The 22,924-nt window shown below is 40.2% G+C and overlaps 1 protein-coding gene across 1 annotated transcript in view; it reads left to right on the forward strand.

The window, feature by feature from the left end:
• Positions 1-22,924, forward strand: part of LOC129096972 (collagen alpha-1(XIV) chain-like) — a 148,222-nt gene that overhangs the window by 66,016 nt on the left and 59,282 nt on the right. The window contains 7 exon segments of the mRNA XM_054605647.1: positions 21-160; positions 2,424-2,556; positions 2,726-2,770; positions 3,426-3,571; positions 13,195-13,324; positions 17,188-17,310; positions 18,369-18,518. Of these exon segments, the coding sequence (XP_054461622.1) occupies positions 21-160; positions 2,424-2,556; positions 2,726-2,770; positions 3,426-3,571; positions 13,195-13,324; positions 17,188-17,310; positions 18,369-18,518 (867 nt within the window).

Genomic DNA, 22,924 nt, shown 5'->3' on the forward strand with positions numbered 1-22,924 from the left:
GCTTGTGTTTGTGTGTGTAGAGACCGTCCCCGACCCGCTAGACCCGAAGAGCAGTGACGTCTCCACCGACAGCTTCAGGGTGTCATGGCAACACCCGGCCTCTGACGTGGTTCTGTACCGACTCTCCTGGACGCCCACTGACGGAGGGGACAGTGAAGAGGTGTGTGTGTGTGTGTGTGTGTGTGTGTGTGTGTGTGTGTGTGTGTGTGTGTGTGTGTGTCTGTGTGTCTGTGTGTCTGTGTGTGTGTGTGTGTGTGTTAGTGTGTTACTGATTCACGTACTTAGAAAGTCTAGATTTCTTCACAAAGTTGGGAAAGTCTCTCTGCAGGAACTTTTAAAATTTCTGGTGAGGATTTTTCAGATTTTTAAGAAGACCTGCTTCTGAATTTGTTATGAAATACACACCGGCGGTTTGTGTATTTCAAGTTATTGAAATGCATTAGCAGAAGTTTTGCAGCAGCAGTTTATTCCCTGACTGTGTACAGCATTAAAGGTCGACTCTATCTGCGTTGTATTGCATCGTTTCCCCTGATGCACAGAAGCAAAACTATGTTCTTGTACTTTTATAAGTACAATGTACTAATTGAAAACTAATCAATATAAGTTAGAGTATGCCACGTTAAGAATATTTCACCCCTTTCCCTTGCTGCCCTTTCTGAAGCTTTGTTTATTTCGCCTGTGGCACAAAGGTGTTTATGCTCAACTCGCTGTTTGTTGCATTATTCTCCGAAACGCCAGAGGATGTACAAACTAAAAAAAACATGAATAAAACAAGAACACAAGGAGCGTAACCAGAAAAAACCCTAAAACCTGCCTCCACTATGCCGAGGAGGAATTGTAATTATCTGTAACTCATATCTTATGTTCATTAACTACTTTATTACCTTTATACACGCCCTCATCAGTCATTTTTGTCTCGCAGAAATTGCTTGTCGATGACTCTCTGCTCTCTTTAAAGCCACCAGACTCCATTGACAAAAACAGTGATTTAACTTCTCTGAACACTTGAGTTGCTGTTTCTAACAGCTGCATCAACAGATTGTTTGTGTTACTACGAATTAACGTTGCGTCCCTCTGAATCTGTAGGTTACACACCAAAGGCATCATGCAAAAACCTGTCAGGTCACATGTGGAATGTTTTTAGAAGGGATTTGAAAAATAACCTTTTGATGCCAAAAATTGAATTTTCAGATTTGGGAACACCACTTGAAAGCAACAGAATTATATAAAAACATCAAAAAATAAAGTACCACCCTTTTAAACAAACTTAAAAGAATAAAATCAACATGTCATTTACGTGTTGTCAAGCCCATGTATCCATCTTCATTTCCTGTCCAGGCAGTAAGGCCACACGGCTCCTCTCTAAATGAACTCCTTCTGTTCTTCTAAATAGATGTTTGAAGTGTAGTTGCTATGGTTAATGGAGAGCTTCTCCATCAGCATCACTTTCCTCCACAGCGTCTGAATTATTTGCCCTCATTATTTGACACACTTGAACTCCTTCAGATAAGAACAATCCAACGTTTTCTAGTAGAGAACCATCCCATTGATATAGTTTGATTTAGTTACTGAGGGATTCTTGATTTTTATATTGTCTTCTACTTTTTCATCACATGTCTGAATATCAACCTAAACTATGTCCTCATAACTATAGCAATAACAACATTTAGAATTTAGAAAATTAGAAGTGAAAACACAAAGATCTCACTAATGTGGATTATTATGATAATCCCCAAAACAGGACATGTGTCATCTCTCTATTCTTTTATCTGCTGGCTTTTGTTTCATCTTTCTACCTTCAGTCGTTCACCTTCAGTGAGTGGCCTCAAGCGAAAACCATACAGCTTGTTTAGTGTTTGTTGTCTGCAGCATCAAACTTCAATATTCAATGCTAATTGCTTTATTTGCATGACATAACACTGTACATATTGCCAAATAATATTTATATGTGGAAACATCTACTTTAAATAAATACTGGAGAAATCAAAAAGTAAAAGTTGTCCCCAATAGTCACAAAAACAGCAAAATATGGTCAAGACTAAAAATACCCTTTAACACTAAATTATGTAAAAAGGGATTCAAATCAAATCCTTCGCATTTGATTCGACCTCTAAAAAGTGGGCGGGCTTAATATTTATCCAACACACATCTCTTCCTTTGACTCCATATTGCTGCGGTCGCCAAAGGTCTCCTTTGATTGGACGTTTGTCTGTTAGCGTTCCTGAGTGCAGGATGAGTCATCAAATATTTGAAACAGTTTTACAGAAAAGTGTTTTTTGACATATATGTGGTGTATAACAAGAGATTACTGAACTGTTATCACATTATTAAAACTGAGAAAATCTGTTATTCATTTCAGTGAACTGTGGGCGTAACAATGTTTGAGTACGTCTGACTTTCGTCTCCCTCTGGTTCTGGTTCAGGTTCTGGTGAACGGAAACATTAACACCTACCTGATAGAAGGACTCAGCCCCCTCACAGAGTACGAAGTCCTCCTCGCTGCCATCTACGCCAACGAGGCGGAGAGTGATGAGGTCATCCTCGTCGAGTCCACCGGTACATTATGTGTTTTCCGACCGTCTGTCTCTAACAAGTCACACATGGAAATTGTTCGGTCTTATGTCTGTAAACCAACCGGAGGAAGACAAACATCAAAAGGATCCTTTGAACTCTTACTTAAACCCCCATGAATTCTATTAATCAAATCTTTTTCTTTCATTTTCAGTCGAGAAACTGACCACCGTCGCTACGACGACCACCACCACAGCAAGTAAATATTTCACTACTTACTTTGTTATCCAATAAATTTGCATGAAAATGGAAATGTGTCCATTAAAACATCACACCAGAGCATGATCGTCTGCAGTATTAACAATAAATAAATAAATAAACTTTATAATGAGTGATGGTGTCGGTTGGTTTGGAGGGGGATTAAGGGTAAAGAGTTAAAATAAAACGTGTGATCGTGTTTCTTTCCTCTTATTTCATCTCCTCCTCCTTCACCGCTTTCTAATGTTACATTTGTTTGTGTTATAAAAACTTTAAACTAGCATTTTGAGTTTATATGTTTCTCTGAGTTTCAGTGAAGTTCTGGAAAAAGCAGAGAGATTATATAGGTGACATTATCTAAGAATGTAGAAAATAACTTCCAGTTTAAGATGAAGAATAAATCTGGCAGCAAACATGATTAAAAGTCTGCTGCTGTTTCTCTGATAGCGTCTTCAGATGGATGTTGTATCATCCATTCCGAAAGCTGTCAGATTCTTTTTCCACACAAACTTCTACAGGAAAAGTTTTGACAATGAACAGACGCTGAGTAAATTAAGTGCCAAAAAGCTGACAGCTTGATATGATCAGTTTTCCTGATTTAGACAGTTTTGTGAGCTGTAGTGTAATTTATTTATTTACTTCCTCTGATCCTCCAGCTCCTCGTTTTGGGTTCAGGAACATGAGGATCGATGAGGAAACCACCTTCAGCATGCGGGTGGCCTGGCAGCCGATGGACACCAGGAATGTCCGACATTATCGGCTGAGCTACATCAGCGCCAAGGGAGACCGAGCAGAGGAGCAGGTAAGACGGAGAATCAGCTTTAAAACTTCAGACTGAGGGACGTCTGGATCGACTGCCTTCATTTTATAACTTCTCTTTTTTCTGTGATTTCCAGAGGAGATTATGTGTTCGGTTGTATGTGTGTGTGTGTTTGTGTGCGTCTGTTTGTCTGTCCAGGGTTGATTTTCCATACTGCCTGACCCATCAGGGTAATACCGTCTGTACTTACTTATGCCCATGAGACGCACGGTTCAGACAGCTCATATATTAAAATGACGGTGTTTCTGTTGCTTGAGACACTTTACTGAATTCTCTTTTCTAGTTCTCTTTTTGGTTTGTTTCAGAAGTTTATGATGATCGAATGTGTCATTTAAGCCACCTGCTCAATTACAGATGCACTCGTTTCTAGTTGCATCTCAGAGCGATTTCTTTTTAAAAGAAATACACAATAATGTGTCTCCTGACTATGAAATACTCCCCCCATTGAGGCTTGAAATTCGGCTCTGGAAAGCTCACCGCTTGTTCCGTCCTGAAGGTTTGGACAGCTTGGATTCACACTAGATTCCAATGGTCAAAAAGACTATTGTTTGAACATACTGAATATAAGAAGTGGAATGTCGACGAACTGGTTTGAGAAGTTTCTTTGAACCCCTTTTTGTTTCCTGCGATTGTCTGAATCACCTTCTTAATCCATTGTAATTACTAGAATAGGAATAAGGATTTGGTACAAGTTAAAGTCAGTGGTTTTAGTAACTGTAGCCAATGGAAAGTTTGGAGTCCTAGACTGTCGCTGTATGTAAGTTGGACTGGGCGCTGTATGTAAACGATTTGTCGAGATGGAAAGGTGTTTGACGAGTCGTAGAAGGAACTCAAAGAGGAAGATGTTGATTTAAACAAAAGCCAACCCTTTGATGTGTCACTCTTTAACGGAGGAAGGGAGATTATTGAAAAAGACGATGGCAGGCCTTCAGAATAAAAGTCCCTCAATGGAGAGAAAGAGGAAGCGAAACATTGACTGTGCTGTTGAAGCTGATGGCAGGCCTTCACAGTGGAGTCGAGAGGAAGAGGAGGATGATGATGAAAACAGTGGAGCATCCTCAAAGACTTTGTTTCACGAGAGAGAGAGACAGAGAAAGACAGAGAGAGAGAGAGAGAGAATGGCAGGTATTCACTCTAATGAGCCACAACAGACAGAAACAGAGAGAGAGAAGTAAAGAGTTTTCTAGAAAACCAACATCCAGTTTTTAGTATGTTGGAAATATGTGTGAGCAAAGATATGACGGCCTGAAGGGGACAGAATGAGTCATCTGAAATGAAATCCCAAAACTAAATCTCTTTTTAAATATTCTTTTTATATATCACATTTAAAAGAAAATGACAAAAAATTTTTTGATGTATTTGTGTAAAGATGTATTTTACATGAAAGAGCTTAAAACTAGTTCCGTGTATAAAAGATTACAACAAGACCATTCAGTCACACAAAGCAGCCATGAGACACATTACAAATGTCTTAAAGTAGAACTAAGCCTCTTATAATGAATCAGTGTCAGGGATTTCCCTTTGAGCTCATCTTAAGACGTTTAATATTTCTACAGTCCTACCACCCTCACTAATCAACTGTGCTCCATTTACATGAGAACTAACGGCTCTTCTGTTCAATTCCAGTTAACTAAGAGAACCACATAGACCTTTGTTATCGGGAGATAGCAGGTCAACAGTAGAAGTCCATCATAAGTAAGCTGAGAAGGATTGATTTCTGTAAAAAGCTATTTCAGATAGAAGCAGATAGTATCATCCAGTGGCTGTGGCGTAGTGGAGAGCAAGGTAGTTCTCCAATCAGAGGGTCGGTGGTTTGATACCCGGCTTCGGCAGTCGATGTGTCCTTGTGAAGTGAACCACCACATCACCTGGAGATCCAGACAGAAGACAACAAAATAAAAGAACAACGCTTTTATACAATTATATAAAAAGAAAAACGAGCATGGTAATGCTAATGGCATACTCTCCTAATGTTAGCTCCACAGGTTTTAAGGTAGAAACGTTTATCTCCTTCCAACCTCTTGAGTATCACTATTACACAACGTTAAACCATGACAAGCTCCAAATCCACTGAAACAGCCTGAACATGAAGAACATGTGAAACCACTGAGGAAGAGTCTAAAGAACAGGGTCGGTGTTTGTCTGACTCTTGTCAGAAGTGGCTGACTTTCTGACCACTCTTGCATTGATAAAAAGATGATTCAAAAATCTCTCCAAAATACCACATAAAGACACCAAGGCCTTGAGGAACACCATAAAAAAAACTTCATGCTGTGATTTGGCATCGAAGGCTCTTGACATTTGCAGATTTATGCAAGAACTGCAATTTGCTGCGATTGGATTGCGAGCACTTTTTCCTCTGAATCCTCTATGTCTCTATTTTGTAGTTGAAAACTTTCATGAGGCTTTGATTATTCAGTCTCAGCTTTTCAGTCCAACACAATTTATGCAACTCCAGGACTGTTGAGGGACTCCAGTATGCAGAAATATTCAAATACACCAATTTAGAACAGGAGAAAATAACACATTTATACTGCAAGCAAAACACTCCATGTTTTTTTGCCCCAAACTGCATGTGATTATCATAAAGTGTACATGCTGGTGAAGGGGAGATTTGAGGTTACCAGTGAAACACATTTTCGATCACATATCTCCAGGTGAGAGTTCAGGTACGCCTTCGAAAAACCGCCATGGAAGTTTTTCCCTCGCCAAAATTGAGCCAAACTTTGGAGCGATATTCAGCCTCCTTCCAAAAACAAAGTAGTATGACATGTTTGGTACAGATGAAGCCTGAGGTCTTCTTGTTTCATATGATACCGGCTTTAAAACCAAACCTACTAAAGGGTTGTTAAAAAAGAACGAGATTCTTTACCCCAAAATCCCCAAACTGATCTTGAAGCTGTCCTGCAACTCAAGTTCGTTGCAGTAAATGAGGATTTTTTTTCTGCTCATCATCATGAAATGTTAGATTAGTTGATTATTCTTTGTTTGTCTTCTTGTAAGAACCATTATTAAGTAATCAATACCTCAGCCAATATATGATATTAAAGATGCATCCTTGTTATTTGGCGTTTACCGTATCGTCTCGTTAACAAATGTCAAATATCTCTTAAAAACATCCCTCATATAGTAGAACATCTGAGTGGACAGGTGTGAGTTTTTGAGTGTGAGTTTGTGCCGTCAGACCTCCGGTAGCCGCCGTGTGTCCGCCGTGTGTCCACGGTGCGACGCCGGCCAGCGGTCCCACATCAGCCTTTTCATCCCGACAATGAAAGAGCCGCCAGCTGCTCGCACCAGCGGCTTGTTAAATGAGATCTCTTATCAAAGTGTGAACAGCTGTGGGCTCTGTTTGGCAATCCGGTCAGGTCATGAATCACCAAGTGCTGCACTCAATAGCTACCATTTAGATGTCTATCAGCTGGGGGAAAGAAAAAAACAACAAGCAGACTTCTTCTCAGGCTTTGTTCAAAGCAAGTTCCACTCTGTGGTTTGTGGCTGCCAAGGGAGGAACACCAGCCATTATAAAGCAAAAAAATATATCTAAATCTGAGAATGACTCATTTACATGCGATTGATTTCTGCATGGCAGTTATCTCACTTCATCCTCACGGATGGAATTTGGTCTCAAACTGTTAATAACTTGTACAGAATTGCAGACGGGAGAAGTCGGTTCAGGAGTTGGAACCAAATTATATTAAATTTAATGAAATTACAGATTTTATATGCAGCAATCTCATGCAAAGTGCTTTTCAGCCACGATTAAAACCAGTTCATCATCATAAAAAAACAGACGGAAAAAGGTGTTTAACATATTAAAGGGGTTCTACAACAAGAAGCCACAACTACAATCTACAAGTCTGGCTTCTCTTGGCTTCCTCGCGACCTTTGACCCTTCTAGAGAAAGAAAAAAACGTATACATGTGCATACCTGATAAATTATAAAGTCCCAGACAGGTTTTTTTTTTTAGAACTATATTCCCTCTTTTTGGTCCTGCAGTAATGCAGTAATATCCAAAGCAGTGCATGATGGACAGATTAACTAACTGGGCCTGATTTAAAGGAGACATATCATCACTAACTCACCTTTTCAGTGCATATGCGGATACATTTGGATACAAAAGACGATTCAGTGAGTTAATATGTTGGCTGTCTAGATCAGAAAATGTAATTCAACAAGCCATTTAGATTTGGTCGCAATATGTCACATGCAGCTCATTAGAATATTCCTCCCCCTATCTGAGTGTCTCCACCCACAGGTTGACAACTACCTTTGCAAGGTGCGCCTTTTTTTTGCAAGCCAATCAGAGCAGACTGGGCTCTTTTGGGAGGAGGCGCTAAATCGTAGCATTTAAGGCAGACAGTATGAGAAAAATAATGTGGTTGTAATTGGAGCTTCTCAGAGCTTTGTGTCTATGTAGAAGGTACTGATATGCATATGTATCCTTTTTATTGTTGGTGTATGAGAGTCTCTGTTGGGTCACACTGGTTAGTTCGTGGCTGCTGCTCTCAGGCGTCCCATGGCGTTGTATGGAAGTGCAGCGCCTACCCTCAGGTTCCACCTAAAGGAAACACTGTTAGCTCTGTCAGCACTTTGGCCGTTGTTTGCACTGCTAAGCTTTGTTTATACCCGTGCTTGGTTCGGTAGTGCGAGCCTCTGCATTAACGGAGGTGTTTGTACTCAATGTGCTGCATTATTCTGTGAAATGCCAGAGGGTGTACAAACAAAAGGAACTGCGAGGAATCAAAAAGACAATGAGTGTAACCCTTAGATTTGCAGGTAGACTGTAGGCGTAACCGGCAAAAAATCAATACTCTAACCTCCACAATGACCAGGAGGGTTTGTAATTATCTGTAAACTCATATCTCATATTCATGGACTACTTTATTGCCTTTGTACAAGCCCTGTAAAGAAATAAGTCAAGTATTAAATGCATTGTAAAGAAAAAAAGGTTGAATATCCTGTAAACTATTAAATATGCTCTGAGTTCCCTATTGAACACATTCAAGTTGAGGTTTTTTTTATCAACAAATTGGTTCAAGTTTTCAAAAGTCCAAAACTTTTTATCTTTGTAGTTTTTTTACTTCAGTCTTTTAGCCTATTTTTTAATTCTTCCTCTGAATGAGTCTGGAGAGTGAGAATAGTTATTCTTGTTGCCAAGATCACACAGTTTTGGGATTTTCTTGTCTCTTTACTGTTTTTTATCCCTGAAATTCTCGACCAGCTGCTCGACATTCAAATCACATTTACCTGAAAAAACTTCCCACCGACGCTCTCCAGGTGACTCATTTCCCTTTTTACATTGGTTTAAATTTCGTGGTTGGAGCCTGAAATGTAACTGATGCAACTCAGATTATAAAATACAGACTTTGTTCAGCAGGAGGGAAAGAAAAGGTCCATGAGGATCTTTCATATGAATATTTTTCAAATGATCTGTGAAACTAATGACTGCATGTAAAGTTAAGGTAGTCTATGTAGTGAGAAACCTGCAGAACAATGACTGACATCTCTTCAGCTTCATGCAGATTTCTATCCTTTTTCCTGTCTGGTTCAGTCTCAGTGTTTCCAGCAGCAGCAGAGAGTTTAGTGATAAACCCCACAGTACACAACCTGCTCAGCAGCAAACAGCAGGCAGTCACAGTTGCAGACTAACTGGTGGACAAAGTGGAGCATTTAGCAGCTTAAGAGACAGATAGGAGGTGGAGCAGACCAAAAATGGAGCTAAAACAGAGAGGATGTTGGACTTACATTCGTTATGGGACACAAACACTGATGGGTAAATCAGCTAATTATATGTAAAACATTATCCAGATCAAGTTGATAAGGTGATAGTTAGTCACGACTGTGTCTGGCACCTTGTTTTGGAGTTCCTCTGCCCCCTATTGGTAAAAAAAAACACTACTGCAGCTTTTGAGCACACTACTCATTGCACTAAGCTCCGTCACTGAGTTCAGATGTCCTCATCCCTCTACATCTCTGACTTTTTAAAAAGTTAATGGTTATGCCCATTCACACGTCTCTGTTGCTGTGGGGGGCGACTCGTCTCTGCAGCCATCTGTCCTCACGCAGCTGCGATGATGCATTCAGTGAGGCTCCGTTATTTCCCCGTGCTGCTTCATTCAGTGTCCAATAAACCGGAGCTGCGGGGCATCAAGTGTAATTCCGCTGTGTGTAAACAGAGTTTCGGTTGTTATTGCTCGGCAACAACATGTTGTTCGGCGGCTAAAAAACGCTGTCAGGGGAAGATTATAAAGTTTGCGCTTTTCCTTCTGTCACAGATTGTCTGTGGTGTTTACAACTCTGGAAAAGAATCCAACTGCTGTCTTACAGTTTGTTTGCCATCCTTCATACCAACCACACTCCTGGACGATGGCCTTTCCCTTCCCTTTCCTGTTTGAGGGTGTTTGTTTTCTGTGTGAGAGAGTCCTGCAACTCACCTGAAGCATTGAGAAGAAAAGCTGTAAAATGTCAGAGAGGACTGACATTAATGCCTCATACCGCCAGAAAAGAGCATAGAATTGGCGGTTTTGGAGCATTTTTGGATATTTCCAAAATGACCAGGCAGTTGTTGTAGAATATGGATCAAAGATTCTGAAAGCGTGCCCTCGGTGTAGCCTACGTTCTGTACAGAGCCTCTAAATACCAAGGGGACTGATTGGCCGTTACGACACCATTTGCTTTGTTGACTGCTGTCTGGAGCTTTGAGTTTGGCATTTTGGCCGTCACGTTTTTGATTTTTTAAGAGGTTGGAGCAAGTATGCACTGTGAAGTGATAACACACTGTGAAAGGGTTAAATATTGTAAGACAGAAACATGGACAAAGCTCTAGTAGAGACCTGTCAATCAGTGTGTAGCCCCGCCCTAAAGCATCCCCTGCTTTATGGTCTGTTTGACTCTAAATGGAGCATCATTTACTAAATGAACATCATGCTGTATTGAAGAAGACTTGAAACTAGAGATTGAGACCATAAACTCATTTTTTGGTTTTGCTTTTGTTTGGCCTTAGTTGTGTGCAGTTTAGTCATATTTCTTACTAGTAACTAAGTAGTCTACTGAAATATTCTCCTACCACCTTTGTACTGTGTTCCTCAATGCAGTTTACCTTCAAGCTTTGTAGCTCCAGCAGAGTCTCCCATGGAGCCAATTTAATATTCTGGGCCTCCGTCAGAACTAGATTGGGTTTCTGAATCCTATAAATACTCAATGAAACCATGTTTGCATTTACAAGCCGGAGTAAGAAGGAGTGCAGCTTAAGGTGGTTTCTGCCGACTGAGTGGCTCGCTGACAGTTTGCTGCCTTTTTCATCATACTGGGCTGAAATTGATTTGTCAAGGCCTGCAGTGTTTGTCCGACTGACACGTCAGAGAATGGGTACTTTTTTGGGGGAGGTTTTGTGGATTAGGCCGGGCTAGACTGTACATGCTCAGAATGCAAACCAGGCTGACAGACAGACGGACGGAGACAAAGACTTTGCTAGAGAGGAGCAGAGGAATGAAAAGACTGAACGCTACCGTAACACAGAATGCTGTTGATGATAAACTTTCAGTTAACCAGGGTTGGGTGATATTACAATATATACTGTTTGATTACAGTAGAATGATTGCTATAGTGACGGCTGATATCTCCAGGTGATTGTGGGAAAAGCGCTGCGATGTGATGTATGAATGTGAATTTAGTACCTTCATTTGTATGTAAATAGCAACTAGAGTTGTTGACTATAACAGAGTTAAAGGACAACATTTAGAATATTTGACAGTTGACATTGAATTACAGAGGGTGGAAATGAATCAAGATGGTGGAGAAAAAACTACCCGGAGCTTTGTACACCAGCAAACAAAACAACAACAAAAACGATCTGTATCAGCCGACATGGTTCATTGACGATCACTGCTCCTTCTCATTTTCTGCTGATATCATAACTGTCATACAATCCAAACCTTAACTTTTGTGATCTGTCGCGCCACTAATATCACGATGGTGGGTACAACTCACGATAACTCCAAATATCTGGCGATTATATCTACAAGAAACCAAGCTGACATCTTCAAACTGTTTGTTTTGTTCGACCAACAGTCCAAACACATTCAGTTTCACTGATATAAACCTGAGAAAAGCAGCAAATCCTCACAGTTAGTAAGCTGGAACCAGCAATTTAATCGAGTACATGTACGTCAAGAGTTTCAAACCTGCACAATATATAACTATATGCTTTTTGTGAGAAGGCAAACGCACTCTGTGAAAAAGAAAGAAAGCTGCATTGTGATACTGATTCTATAAAGAGAAACAATCCTATAAATCAATAAGTAATTATGATTGATAAACAGCAGCAGATGTAGACAGAGAAATAAAGGCAGAGAAGAAGAGGAAAGTAGGCCGCGGGGTGAAGAACTAGATTAGCTTCTCACGGCTTCACCTGGACGGATGACTCATTTAGGGATCAGTTTCAACAAAAGGCCAAGTTCAGAGACGGGTGAGGAGGAAACCTGGACACAATTAACCTGAGCAACACCCGAAACCTCAGAGCCTCACTGCAGCAACTTGCACAACTCACCTCCATTAAAAAGGCTAATACAGAATTTTTTATTACTTATGAAATCTTAATTTGCTTATTTTTTTATTTCATTCAAGAGTCCCAAAAGAAGAACAGGCTTGTAATAAATCAGAAATGAAAGATGAATTACTACCAAATGAAATCTTAGCAACATGGATGGTTATTCTTTTGTGATTGTAAGATTTGTACTTTTCTTTGAGTAAACTTAAGCCCAGCGGAAGTCCTTATCAAAGAGGTCAGCATGTGTTTCTCCTGCAGAGTGTGGAGAAACATCAGACCGTCCTGCTGTTACGGCTTCACCTGACACTGTTTGGATCTCACAGTGTGTGTGTGCTGGAACATTAATTAAAGAAATAAGAGCAAAGTAAAACGAAAGTTATGATCCTAGCAATTATAACAAAACTCCTGTTGATCCTTAGCAACCCTGCATGGCTTTACGTGTCTGTTCATTTATTAAAAAAAATCAAGAAGAGATATGTAGTTAGAATGAAACGCTGCAGAAACACAAACTGCATAAGAAACAGAGATAATTCACTGTCTGGACCCTCAATTCTGGGGTTCAGTGTCTTCCCCCAAAATGACACTTTGACATGTGGACAGGCGACAAATCCTCAAAAAAAACAAAAACCTTTGTCCTGCATTTTAAACCCACAAACCAAAACAACAATATAAAACACATAAGAGGGGTATGTGATTTATTGAATAATTAAATTTCAGAATTATACATCTGTGGATATATAGCAAAGGGAAACTTATGCTCAAATATGTTTCCCTTTGCTATATATCCAATGTACATCCAATACGTCCATACAAATACATGCCTGTAACTTTATGCTCTTGCAAATGGACATAGTTATGTACATTGATTCATCCACATGCAAGTTCTCCTGACAATATCCCAAAACCAAAAAAGAATCTGTATCAATCTCTTAACTGAAAGGCAACCTAATGCCCAGAGGCTTGTGCTCTTGGGACTAGTTAAATTATCAGGCTTTTTACCCATAATGCATCTCCCGGATGTTAATTTTAAACATTTATTTTTGTTTCTGCTCACAGAGGACGGTGCCCACAGGCCAAAACAGCCTCGTCCTGCAGCCGCTGCTGTCGGATACCGAGTACAAAGTCGCCATCACTCCCGTTTACTCCGATGGAGACGGGCCGACGGCGGTGCGGATGGGACGAACACGTAAGTCACGCTTGTTTTGATCATCTGTCTTTTCATTTAACTTTTACACTGATATGTTGAACATTAGTTTAAGGCAAGTTAAACCTTGATTTTTTTTATTTACACTAGCATTTACGGAATGATGATTGAAGTCCAATATTCTGTCTCTTTTAGCTCTGTTTTTGGTCTCCACCACCTCAAATATCACAAATATCTCTCTCTTTAGCTGATAAACGCTCCACTTTGTTCACCAGCTAGCCTCTTAATGAGCTGTTTACTGCTGAGCAGGTTGTGAACAGTGGCTTTTTACAGCTTTTATTCTGATAAATGACCACGTGAGAACAGTGAGAATGAACCAGAATGGTAAAGAAATCCACTTTAAAGGAGCTGGAGTCAGTAGAGACCAAACAATGAAGCTAAAACAGAGTAAATATTGGACTTAAAATCCACCAGGCCACCAGAAGGTGTGTTTGTGCTGCTGTATGAAACCCAAACTCTGCCAGGCTCCTTGGAGGAAGACTTAATTCTAAATGAAAGTGATATTTCCACCCACAGTGACTGCAGAAAAGCTAAACCCTCATTTCCCTGAAACAAACATTTGCTATTCAAGCAGAACAAAAACTTGTTAGCTATTCATTTTCTTCGGGACGGCTCGTTTGCTGAATAAAATGTAGCTTTGTGCCAGAGGGGAGTGGAGCCGGATTGAGGGGGCGTTATTCTTCTTGGCACCAACATAAATGAAAAGGATTAAACTCTATCAGAAAGAATCAACCCCTGAAGACACAAAGGGCCAACATTTAGAATGAATTTAAGATCTCTCATTATTATTTTATTTGGCTTAATTAGGGGGAAAAAGGCTTTCTTCAAAGAGTCAATTTGAATTCAGAATAGCAAACATTTTTAGATTAAAGTGAGGTGCTGAATATTTAAGTGATTCAGTCACATTGTGAATGAGATTCATCCATCTGAGCGATTAAAAGTCAGTTGGGAATATTGGAGTTGTACTGCAAGAACAGGGCTGTAATTTTCTTTATAATTGTCGGGGAAATACTTTGTAATTACATCAACCTCCCCCGTTAAACTCCTTCATAAAGCAGCACCTCCATTAACCTGTAAATGCATTAAATCTCAGGTGTTTTCTTTCTACTTACACCACCCCTCCGTTTCTCTGCAGCTCATTACACTCAGCACAATTTCAGGGGGAGTTAAAAGAGATCGGAACCTCAACATCCATTTCCTTAACTGCGGAGCTGAAGACAGAAATATGTCGAAATTGCTCTTTCCCTTTTGTTAAACGTGACTGATCGCCGCCGTGGATGCTCCAGCAGAGGCTAACGATTTTCTCTGCTGCCAAGTGCATTTACAGGAACAAACACTCGACTTTCATCGAGGAAGGAAACGCAAAATTCAAAGCATTCGTCTTCCAGCCTCGTCCCATCACGTCTCCCTGTGCGGCGCATTACACACATTAGCGCACGCTAACGACGTTCTGGGGTTTTTAAACGACGGGGCCCTCTGACACCCGCTGATGATGAATGGTTCCCGTTAGCAAGTGAGGGATGAGAAGACCGCCCAGGGAGGAGCGACGGGGGATGCAGAGGGTGGGGGGATGATATGGGTTTTATTTTCTTTCTGAGAGAAGATAGATGATGTGACAGAGAGGGAGCCGGTATAATCTGGGGATTTGAACCCTGGAGGGACGGGGGCGAACGCCGACGGAGGCGTAACGGTGAATGTGGAGAGCGTGATTGGGTTTTTAGCCTCAAACTGAAGACAGATCATGTGACAAAGGAGGCAGAAAATAATCTGAGGGTCTGATCACTGAGGGATGAGGGTGATCACTCAGAGAGGCGTGGGGGTGAATACAGAGAGGATGACAGAGTTCTGAGTGGTCAAAGAAAGACCAAAACACATAATGTGGAAGTATGAACTGGGCATTAAAATGATAGAGGATGAGGTGACCTGTGAGGGGAGGTATGAATCAGAGCCAGGAGATGATTTTCATTCCTTTTAATGTGGAGATTTAAAGCAATGAAGCAAGCAGAAACACTGGCCTACTGGAGCTAATGACTCTACTTCTCTCTTGATTTATTCCCTCAGTAAACATTGTAAACATGAGTTTATGGTCTCAATCTCTAGTTTCAAGTCTTCTTCAATACAGCATGATGTTCATTTAGTAAATGATGCTCCATTTAGAGTCAAACAGACCATAAAGCAGGGGATGCTTTAGGGCGGGGCTACACACTGATTGACAGGTCGACACCAGAGACGTATACGGCGTCTCTACGTCACTCCTCCTCAGTCCATATATGGTCACTTCCAGTTCATTGGCTGCAAAAAAACAACAACATGGCAACGGCCTTAATCCAAGATGGCGACAACAAACTTAGGTTGTATTTTTGAGACGGTTCAGGGAGGATGGTGAAACACCCCAGGACGTCGTTAGCAACTTATAATGCACTTGTACTGTTCATCCGGCTTGTAAGCTATACCACGATTGAAGAATTCCTACCCCAGAGTTGAAATGTCCCACAGCCCTTAAACACAAAATTGAAACCAGCTTTTTTTTGCCCTCAGAAAGCAGAATTGGTGTCCGAGTTCCCTTAAAAATGTTCTCAGGCTGCTGGAAGAGTTCCTTCGGTCATTGATGGTTTTGCCCGTTAAACCTCCAGTTTCTCATTACGTTGAGGCCTGAAGGGTCTGAGACACAGAGAGAGCAAGGTCACAGTTTAGAGCATGATGGGTATTTTCACAGTGAAGATGGATAATGCAACTGAAGGATTTGAACATATGAGGGCCCTGCACATACTGACGGGGAGGAGCGGGGGGGATTTGTGGCTGAACGTAGAGAGCATGATTGGCTTTTTAACGTTGAACCACGGCAGAAGGTGAAGAGGGAGAATGAGCCAGCTTTAATCTGGAGGCTTCAGTCGGCTGGTGAGAGAGGGATTGAGTGGACGGACGAGGAGAGAATGACGGGAGGCGTTTTAGCATTTTAAATGTGCAGCCCACCGTCCAGCAGACTCACTCCGGGGGGATTCAGACCTGAAAGGCTCTCACGTTCCTCATTAACCAGAGGGTTTGGATCCATCCAGCTGTAATGGACTGCAGAGAGGAAACTAATGTTTGCGAGTGCACAGACGGGTTGAAAAAATGAAATACAGTATCAATCCCATCCACAGACATTAGTTTTCTAAAGTTGTGTCCCAGTTGTGGGTGATGACTCTTCTGGGTTTAATATCGCTCTCTCTCTGACTGTAACGACGACGGGACATTTTTATGTGCTGACTGTTGGATTCTATTAAGTCTTATCGAATGTTATCCTCCTTTGACTCTTCCTCATTATCTTCCTCTTGCCGAATCGTTTTTTTTCTTTTTCCCTCCCCCTGTACGTTTCCTCTGACAGTTCCTTTCATCATTCTGGCAGGCAGGGACTTACATATCTGGGATGTATTTAATTAATAGATTTGGTTTTCCATTCAATTTACTTTATATCAATGTTGTACTTTTATTATGCAAAGATGGGTTTTTTCTTCATGTCATCCGTCTCTTTTTCTGTCTTCCCATCTCCACTTCCTGTCTTGCTCTCGTCTCTTATTATCTTGATTTTCTCCGTCTGTTTCTTGATCTTATTTCTCACTTTTTTAATATATATCCCTATCCCAGTTTGCAGTCCAGATGGAGGGTCTTCAATTTCTTCATCACCATTTATTTGACCCATTTGGATCCAAGGGGTCAAATGAATTCCTTTAAAAGACACAAATGCACGATCCATTATTCTATGTTTTCATCTCCTGTTGAGTACAATGCATTGACATCGAGGTTTACATGTGTACATTAATTCAGTTCAATACTTAAAATCAGTTATGTTCTCTTTTGCTCAGTTCCTCTCTCAGCTCCTAAGAACCTGCGTGTATCAGAGGAATGGTACAACCGCTTCAGGATCAGCTGGGACACGCCTCCTTCTCCCACCATGGGCTACCGGGTCGTCTACCAACCGCTCTCTGGTAATGTGCACACACAAGCTGGACCAATGAAATGAAACTTATGTTACATATTTCTACTGGGGAGTTTAAAGCTACTATGAGGATCTTTCATTTAGTGTTGATTCTGGCGGTCCCTGTGGACAGAAGTGGTACTGTAAACTGAGACTGGTTCAGGACCAGTTAAAAGTTCCTCACATCAACTTTAAATTCATGTTCCACAGAGGATATTCAGTGCATGACATCACTAGCCACTTTCAAAACTGCACTTAAAACGTATCTTTTTAAATCTGCTTTCAACCTGTGATGCTAGCTATGTATGTCTATTTTCTTGTTGTTGTTTTGTTTATTTCTGTTATACTACATATCTCTGCCTTGTTTACATTTGTATTTATTTTATTGTTTCTGTCTTTATCATGTAAAGTGCCTTTGAGTACCTTTTAAAGCGCTATACCAATAAAATGTATTATTATTATTATTATTGACATGAAAAATCCTTTTGGATTATTGTTGAATTTCTCCAACAAATATAACAGATTTTTTTTTTAGATATTCTGCTTTTAAATGCTTAAAGGACACCTGTTTAACCTTCATCGTAGCATAAATCAGAGCTAGATGACTCTAAAGTAGCAGCAGTTCATGCCAAAATCATTTTCCTATTAGAATATATATAAATAAGTATTGTGTTTGTGTAACTAAAAGGTTTAAAAGCATGAAAAGGAAAATGCATTCGCTGCATGTAGGAACACAGAGATGACAACTTGAGCTGCTGTCATTGATGATAACAAAATCAGAGCAATTAAGTGGTTTCAGTTATTCTATATTATCTAATATTCTTAATACTAATGAATCCAAACACGAATATCGAACCCAACAGAAAGCTTCTTCTCATCAAATGTATTATAAAACTAAAATAGTAGAAACACACATCTTCCCTGCAGATTCTCTCATATTCTGGTTCTTTTCCTCCCCTTGGTCGTTATCTTCCATCCTTCTCCTCCTCACTGGAATTGAAGTTAATGATCGTCTCTGAACTCACTCATGTCATCCTCACCCCCTCACCCCGCCCCACCCCTCTGCAGCTCCAGGACCAGCTCTGGAGACCTTCGTGGGGGAAGACGTGAACACCATGCTGATCGTGAACCTGCTGAGCGGGACGGAGTACAGCGTGAAGGTCATCGCCTCCTACACCACCGGGTCCAGTGAGGCTCTGGCAGGGAGGGCCAAGACCTGTGAGTAGATAAGATATATAAAAGAACTTCAACCATTCAGCATGTTGGAAAATACAAAATTTAAATCACACATTTTCTTTCAGACGACACACACACAAAACAAACCGGACTTTCCTCTTGTAGAGCAGTGTTTCCTTCATGTTTCACCTTTAATCTGAACAGAAAGATAGTTTTTGTTTTTCTACAGATAGCACAGAAGAGTCTTATCAGCAAAGTATGTGTGTATATGTGTATATCAGGTACGTAGTTACCCGATATGATTTTAATGCATCAGAGTGGCAAGTCGGCTCGATAGCGCCCCCTACAGAATTTCAACTAAGCAGCCCTGGCAGTACGTTTCACCTAGATTTATCAAATTTCGTAGACACATGTATCATATGTAGACTTAAAATAAAGTCTCTTGAAGCAATGCTCTAAACCCAACCGAAATTCGGCCATTTTTAATTTTGTATGAATTTCTTGTTTATTTTTTGCAATATATATACATATATATATATATATATGTTCCATCCCAATTTATTCATCTCCCCATCAAATTAAAGACATTTCATTCAGTTCAAAGTTAGTTTCTACTCAAGTAATTTTATCACTAAATACTTTTGTACTCTTACTCAAGTAGTTATTTTCTTTACCACTTTTACTTCTTCTTGAGGACTTGTTTTTTGCTACTCTTCCACCTCTGGTCATCATCAACAATCACATCAACTCTTCATCTCTTCTTTGTTATTTTTCGCTGCCCAGCTGCTGAATGCTGGTTTTATTTTTTTCACTGGACCTCTCTGATACTTTCAGCTGCTTTTACAGAGATTTATTTTGATGCATCTGCAAAGTGTCTTTTTTTCCACCAATTAGAATCAGCAGTCAAACACTTGAGGCGTTAATTCTTTGATACCCATCTGATTCTCGTGGCAGAAACTAATTACAGGATACGATCTAGAAAGAGTTTTCAGCAGTTAGTGCCAAAGTCCTATTTAATTTATCTGTTTTCTACTAAGAATGGATAGTAGTTTAGATGGTATTGATTAGATTGTGTTTTCGTTGGCGAAGTCACAGGTTGTTCATGGTAAACTGTACAATTAACCACTCTGTCGTTCCTTAAAGATCCCCTTTAATCAAAAATATGTTTTTGTTATGTTTATGTCCGTTACTATGTCGGTATGAACCTAAAACAAACAGAATTTTCTGTGATTTAATTGTAATAAACAGATAAAAAGGATGCCGAAATAACAATATAATACATTTTAGCAGATTTGTTAAAAAAGTTTTAATTCATGCTTTGTCAGGTTCGTTCTCAAGAAGACAAGCAAACCACTTTTAAAATGCTTGTTTTCTGAATGGAGTTTGGATTGATCAGTGCTAGGCTATGCTAACGTTGTAGCTGCTGTGATTTATAGACGTATATTTGTACACACAGAGTTTTGTCTGGTCTTTGTAAAACAGGAGGTAGGCTACCACAGACTACGAAAATATTCTTTGGGGCCATTTCTGTCTGTCTCTTTTTCCAACAAAGTGAATTTCTCGCTGGATTTGAAATATTTCAATATGCAAACATATTCCGTGTCGCTGACAAATATTTCTTTTTTGTGTGTTTAACCATGAAAAACCAAACATTATGAAGAGGAACTTTCAGAAATTCTAATATTTATTTTTTCACAATGATGGTGTGTAATACATTGTGCAACTATATTGACAGTATCTGTCTCTCTCTTTGTTAATAATAACTGTTTTTCTAGGACTCAATAAAATAAAGGATGAGTTAATTTAATTTAACCACATCGAGTATAATATTTCAAGGAAAAGCTAATGCAAATCCATCTTTGTCCACATCGTGATGAGCTCTCATCGTACCGACTAACACTGCTCTCAGGTGGTTTTGTTGTCTGTAACTTAATTCTCTGAACCTGATCGTTTCTTCAGCTCGTCATCGCCGTCTTTGTCCAACAATCTCCTGCAATCTAATCAGAGAAGCAGCCGACACTTTTTAATGGAGACTTCTCCTAATTGAGCCTCAGCCTTAGAATGAACTGCAGATGCAATAGATTTAAGTTGTCTCACGGGGGACGTGGACACTTCCCTCTGGATCAATAGGTGCATCACAAGTGCGATCATTGGAGTAGGAGTCTGTATTTCCACCTCTCCTTTATGATGATTAACCACTCTACCGCCGGTTGGCTTATTGGTTAAAATAGCTGTTCTTGAAACCGAAAGGGTCCTCTGGTTTGAACCATTACATTACATTACAGTCATTTAGCAGACGCTTTTCTCCAAAGCGACTTACAGTCAGTAGTATATTACATATCATTCACCCATTCACACACTGATGACAGGCTACCATCAAGGTGCCACCATCAGACTCTAACTAACATTCATCATCCAGTCCACACCGATGGCAAGCCTTCAGGAGCAACTTGGGGTTAAGGGTCTTGCCCAAGGACACATGGACTGCCGAAGCCGGGTATCGAACCACCGACCCTCTGATTGGAGAACTACCTTGCTCTCCACTACGCCACAGCCGCCCGAACCAAAGAGAACGACAAGAACCACGTGTGCTTTTGAAGTGTCCTTGAGCAGGACATTCTCATGTCTCTCCGGCTAAGAGCTCTCAACACAAGAGTCCGCTTAATGCCTGAACATGACGCTCTGAATGAATCGCATGCTCGTCGCTTTGCATCAGAGCCCGAGGTTCCTCCGCCTGCATGCCAATAAGGCACTTCTTGGTTGATCTGAAGGACAAGTTTGGGTGAGAAAGGAGGCTAAACCTGAAGACGAAGGGGGGAGAGGAAGAAGAAAGATGGAGAGATGGGTGGAAGATAGGATGAGGCCGATGGGATCCTGGGAGCTAACAGGAAGTGTGTCATAGTGCTCAGCAGAATGTTAACTAGGCCAGTGGACAAGTGGAGATGAGTGGACCGATGCTTCAGAGTCAAACGACCTCATCAAAGTTGTTAAAATCAGACTGGAGCTCCAGGTTTTCACTTCAGCTTTGGGTTTTAACTGTGTACAATTTAGCATTTTAGCCACACAGATGTCTGCTGTAATTGAACGGTTGTCAGAGGGAGTGAAAGTTGTTCTGTGATGGACGAGGACATCACCAACTAGAAACATGCATTACGTGTTTCAGAACAAGTGAGGCCTTTCAGGAGCGTGACAATGAAAATGCGTACTACCCATTTACATAAATAGAGAGTGTGTGGGATTGTTTGTCAGCGTCAGTGAAGTTATATTTTTCTCTTTCTAAATAACGTTGGTGTCCAGCTGGGCACGCTTTTTAAAAATAAAATCTGTCATTTTGGATCTGCAGTTTTATACAGTTTAATTGTTACAGCAGCGTGTAGAGAAGAATGCTTACAAGCCTTTTTTACCACTTCAGAAGCAGCCTAGAGTTTGTGACAAAAACGCTATTTCCAGCACCGCTATTTCTGTCGGAGAAAATATCAGAATAATAATAATAATAACTTTATTTATATAGCACCTTTTAAAAAGTGCTTTGACAGACCAGCCAGCAAGACAGTGCATAAGAAACAAAATGAAATAACAAGTGACAATCAAATACACAAATAAAATAATAAAATAATGAAATAAATAAAATCAAGTGATAATGGTAAAATATAGTAAACAAATATAAGATAAAATACCAAGACCAAATGAAAATGAACCAATAAAACGACGACATCACATAAAAGCCAATCTATAAAAATGTGTTTTAAGAAGTGATTTAAAAGAGATTACTGATTCTGCAATGTGGAATGTGGGCATTCCGTTTACATGACACTTATATTGAGGAAGTCATGGTGGAAATAATGTGTGATTTGTTTGTAGCAACGACCACAGGTGACTGTGACTGAGAGAAATGATTTTGAATAAGCCTCACTACCCACTTATTGTTTCTCACGAAACTGCTTTAAAACATGCGTAAAACTGAAAGTCAGCAATGGCTGCCCTGTTCCATCTTTGTCATTGACATTGAGTTTCCTTCTAAATCGACCCATGTCCACTCCACACGACTCAAACCTATCCAAACAGAGAATGTCTAATGTTAACTACACATACATAAAATAATTGGACCCCAAATGTGATGCTAATGCTAACGTTAGCTGTGGTGGCTAGCCCCTTGTAGTCAAAGCATATCAGCCACATGACTATCTATGACGTTTAATCTTTAAAATCACCACTGAGACGCATCTTTTTTGCAGTGTAGGCAAATGTGTTCAGAAATCAGGAAGAATAATCCAGAATATTTCTCAGCATGTGTCGATGAGTGCTCTAGCGTTGACAATCTGTTCATCATCGTGTTTTTGGAGAATCCTGCTTTTGTGTTTGATCTTCTACGGTAAAGACCATATCTCTCGTTTTTAGAAACCCAGATTAGATTTCCTCCTCTAAACATGTCAGTCTGTCAGTATTCA

This window comes from Anoplopoma fimbria, chromosome 10 (assembly GCF_027596085.1).
Source record: "Anoplopoma fimbria isolate UVic2021 breed Golden Eagle Sablefish chromosome 10, Afim_UVic_2022, whole genome shotgun sequence".
NCBI classification, from domain to species: domain Eukaryota; kingdom Metazoa; phylum Chordata; class Actinopteri; order Perciformes; family Anoplopomatidae; genus Anoplopoma; species Anoplopoma fimbria.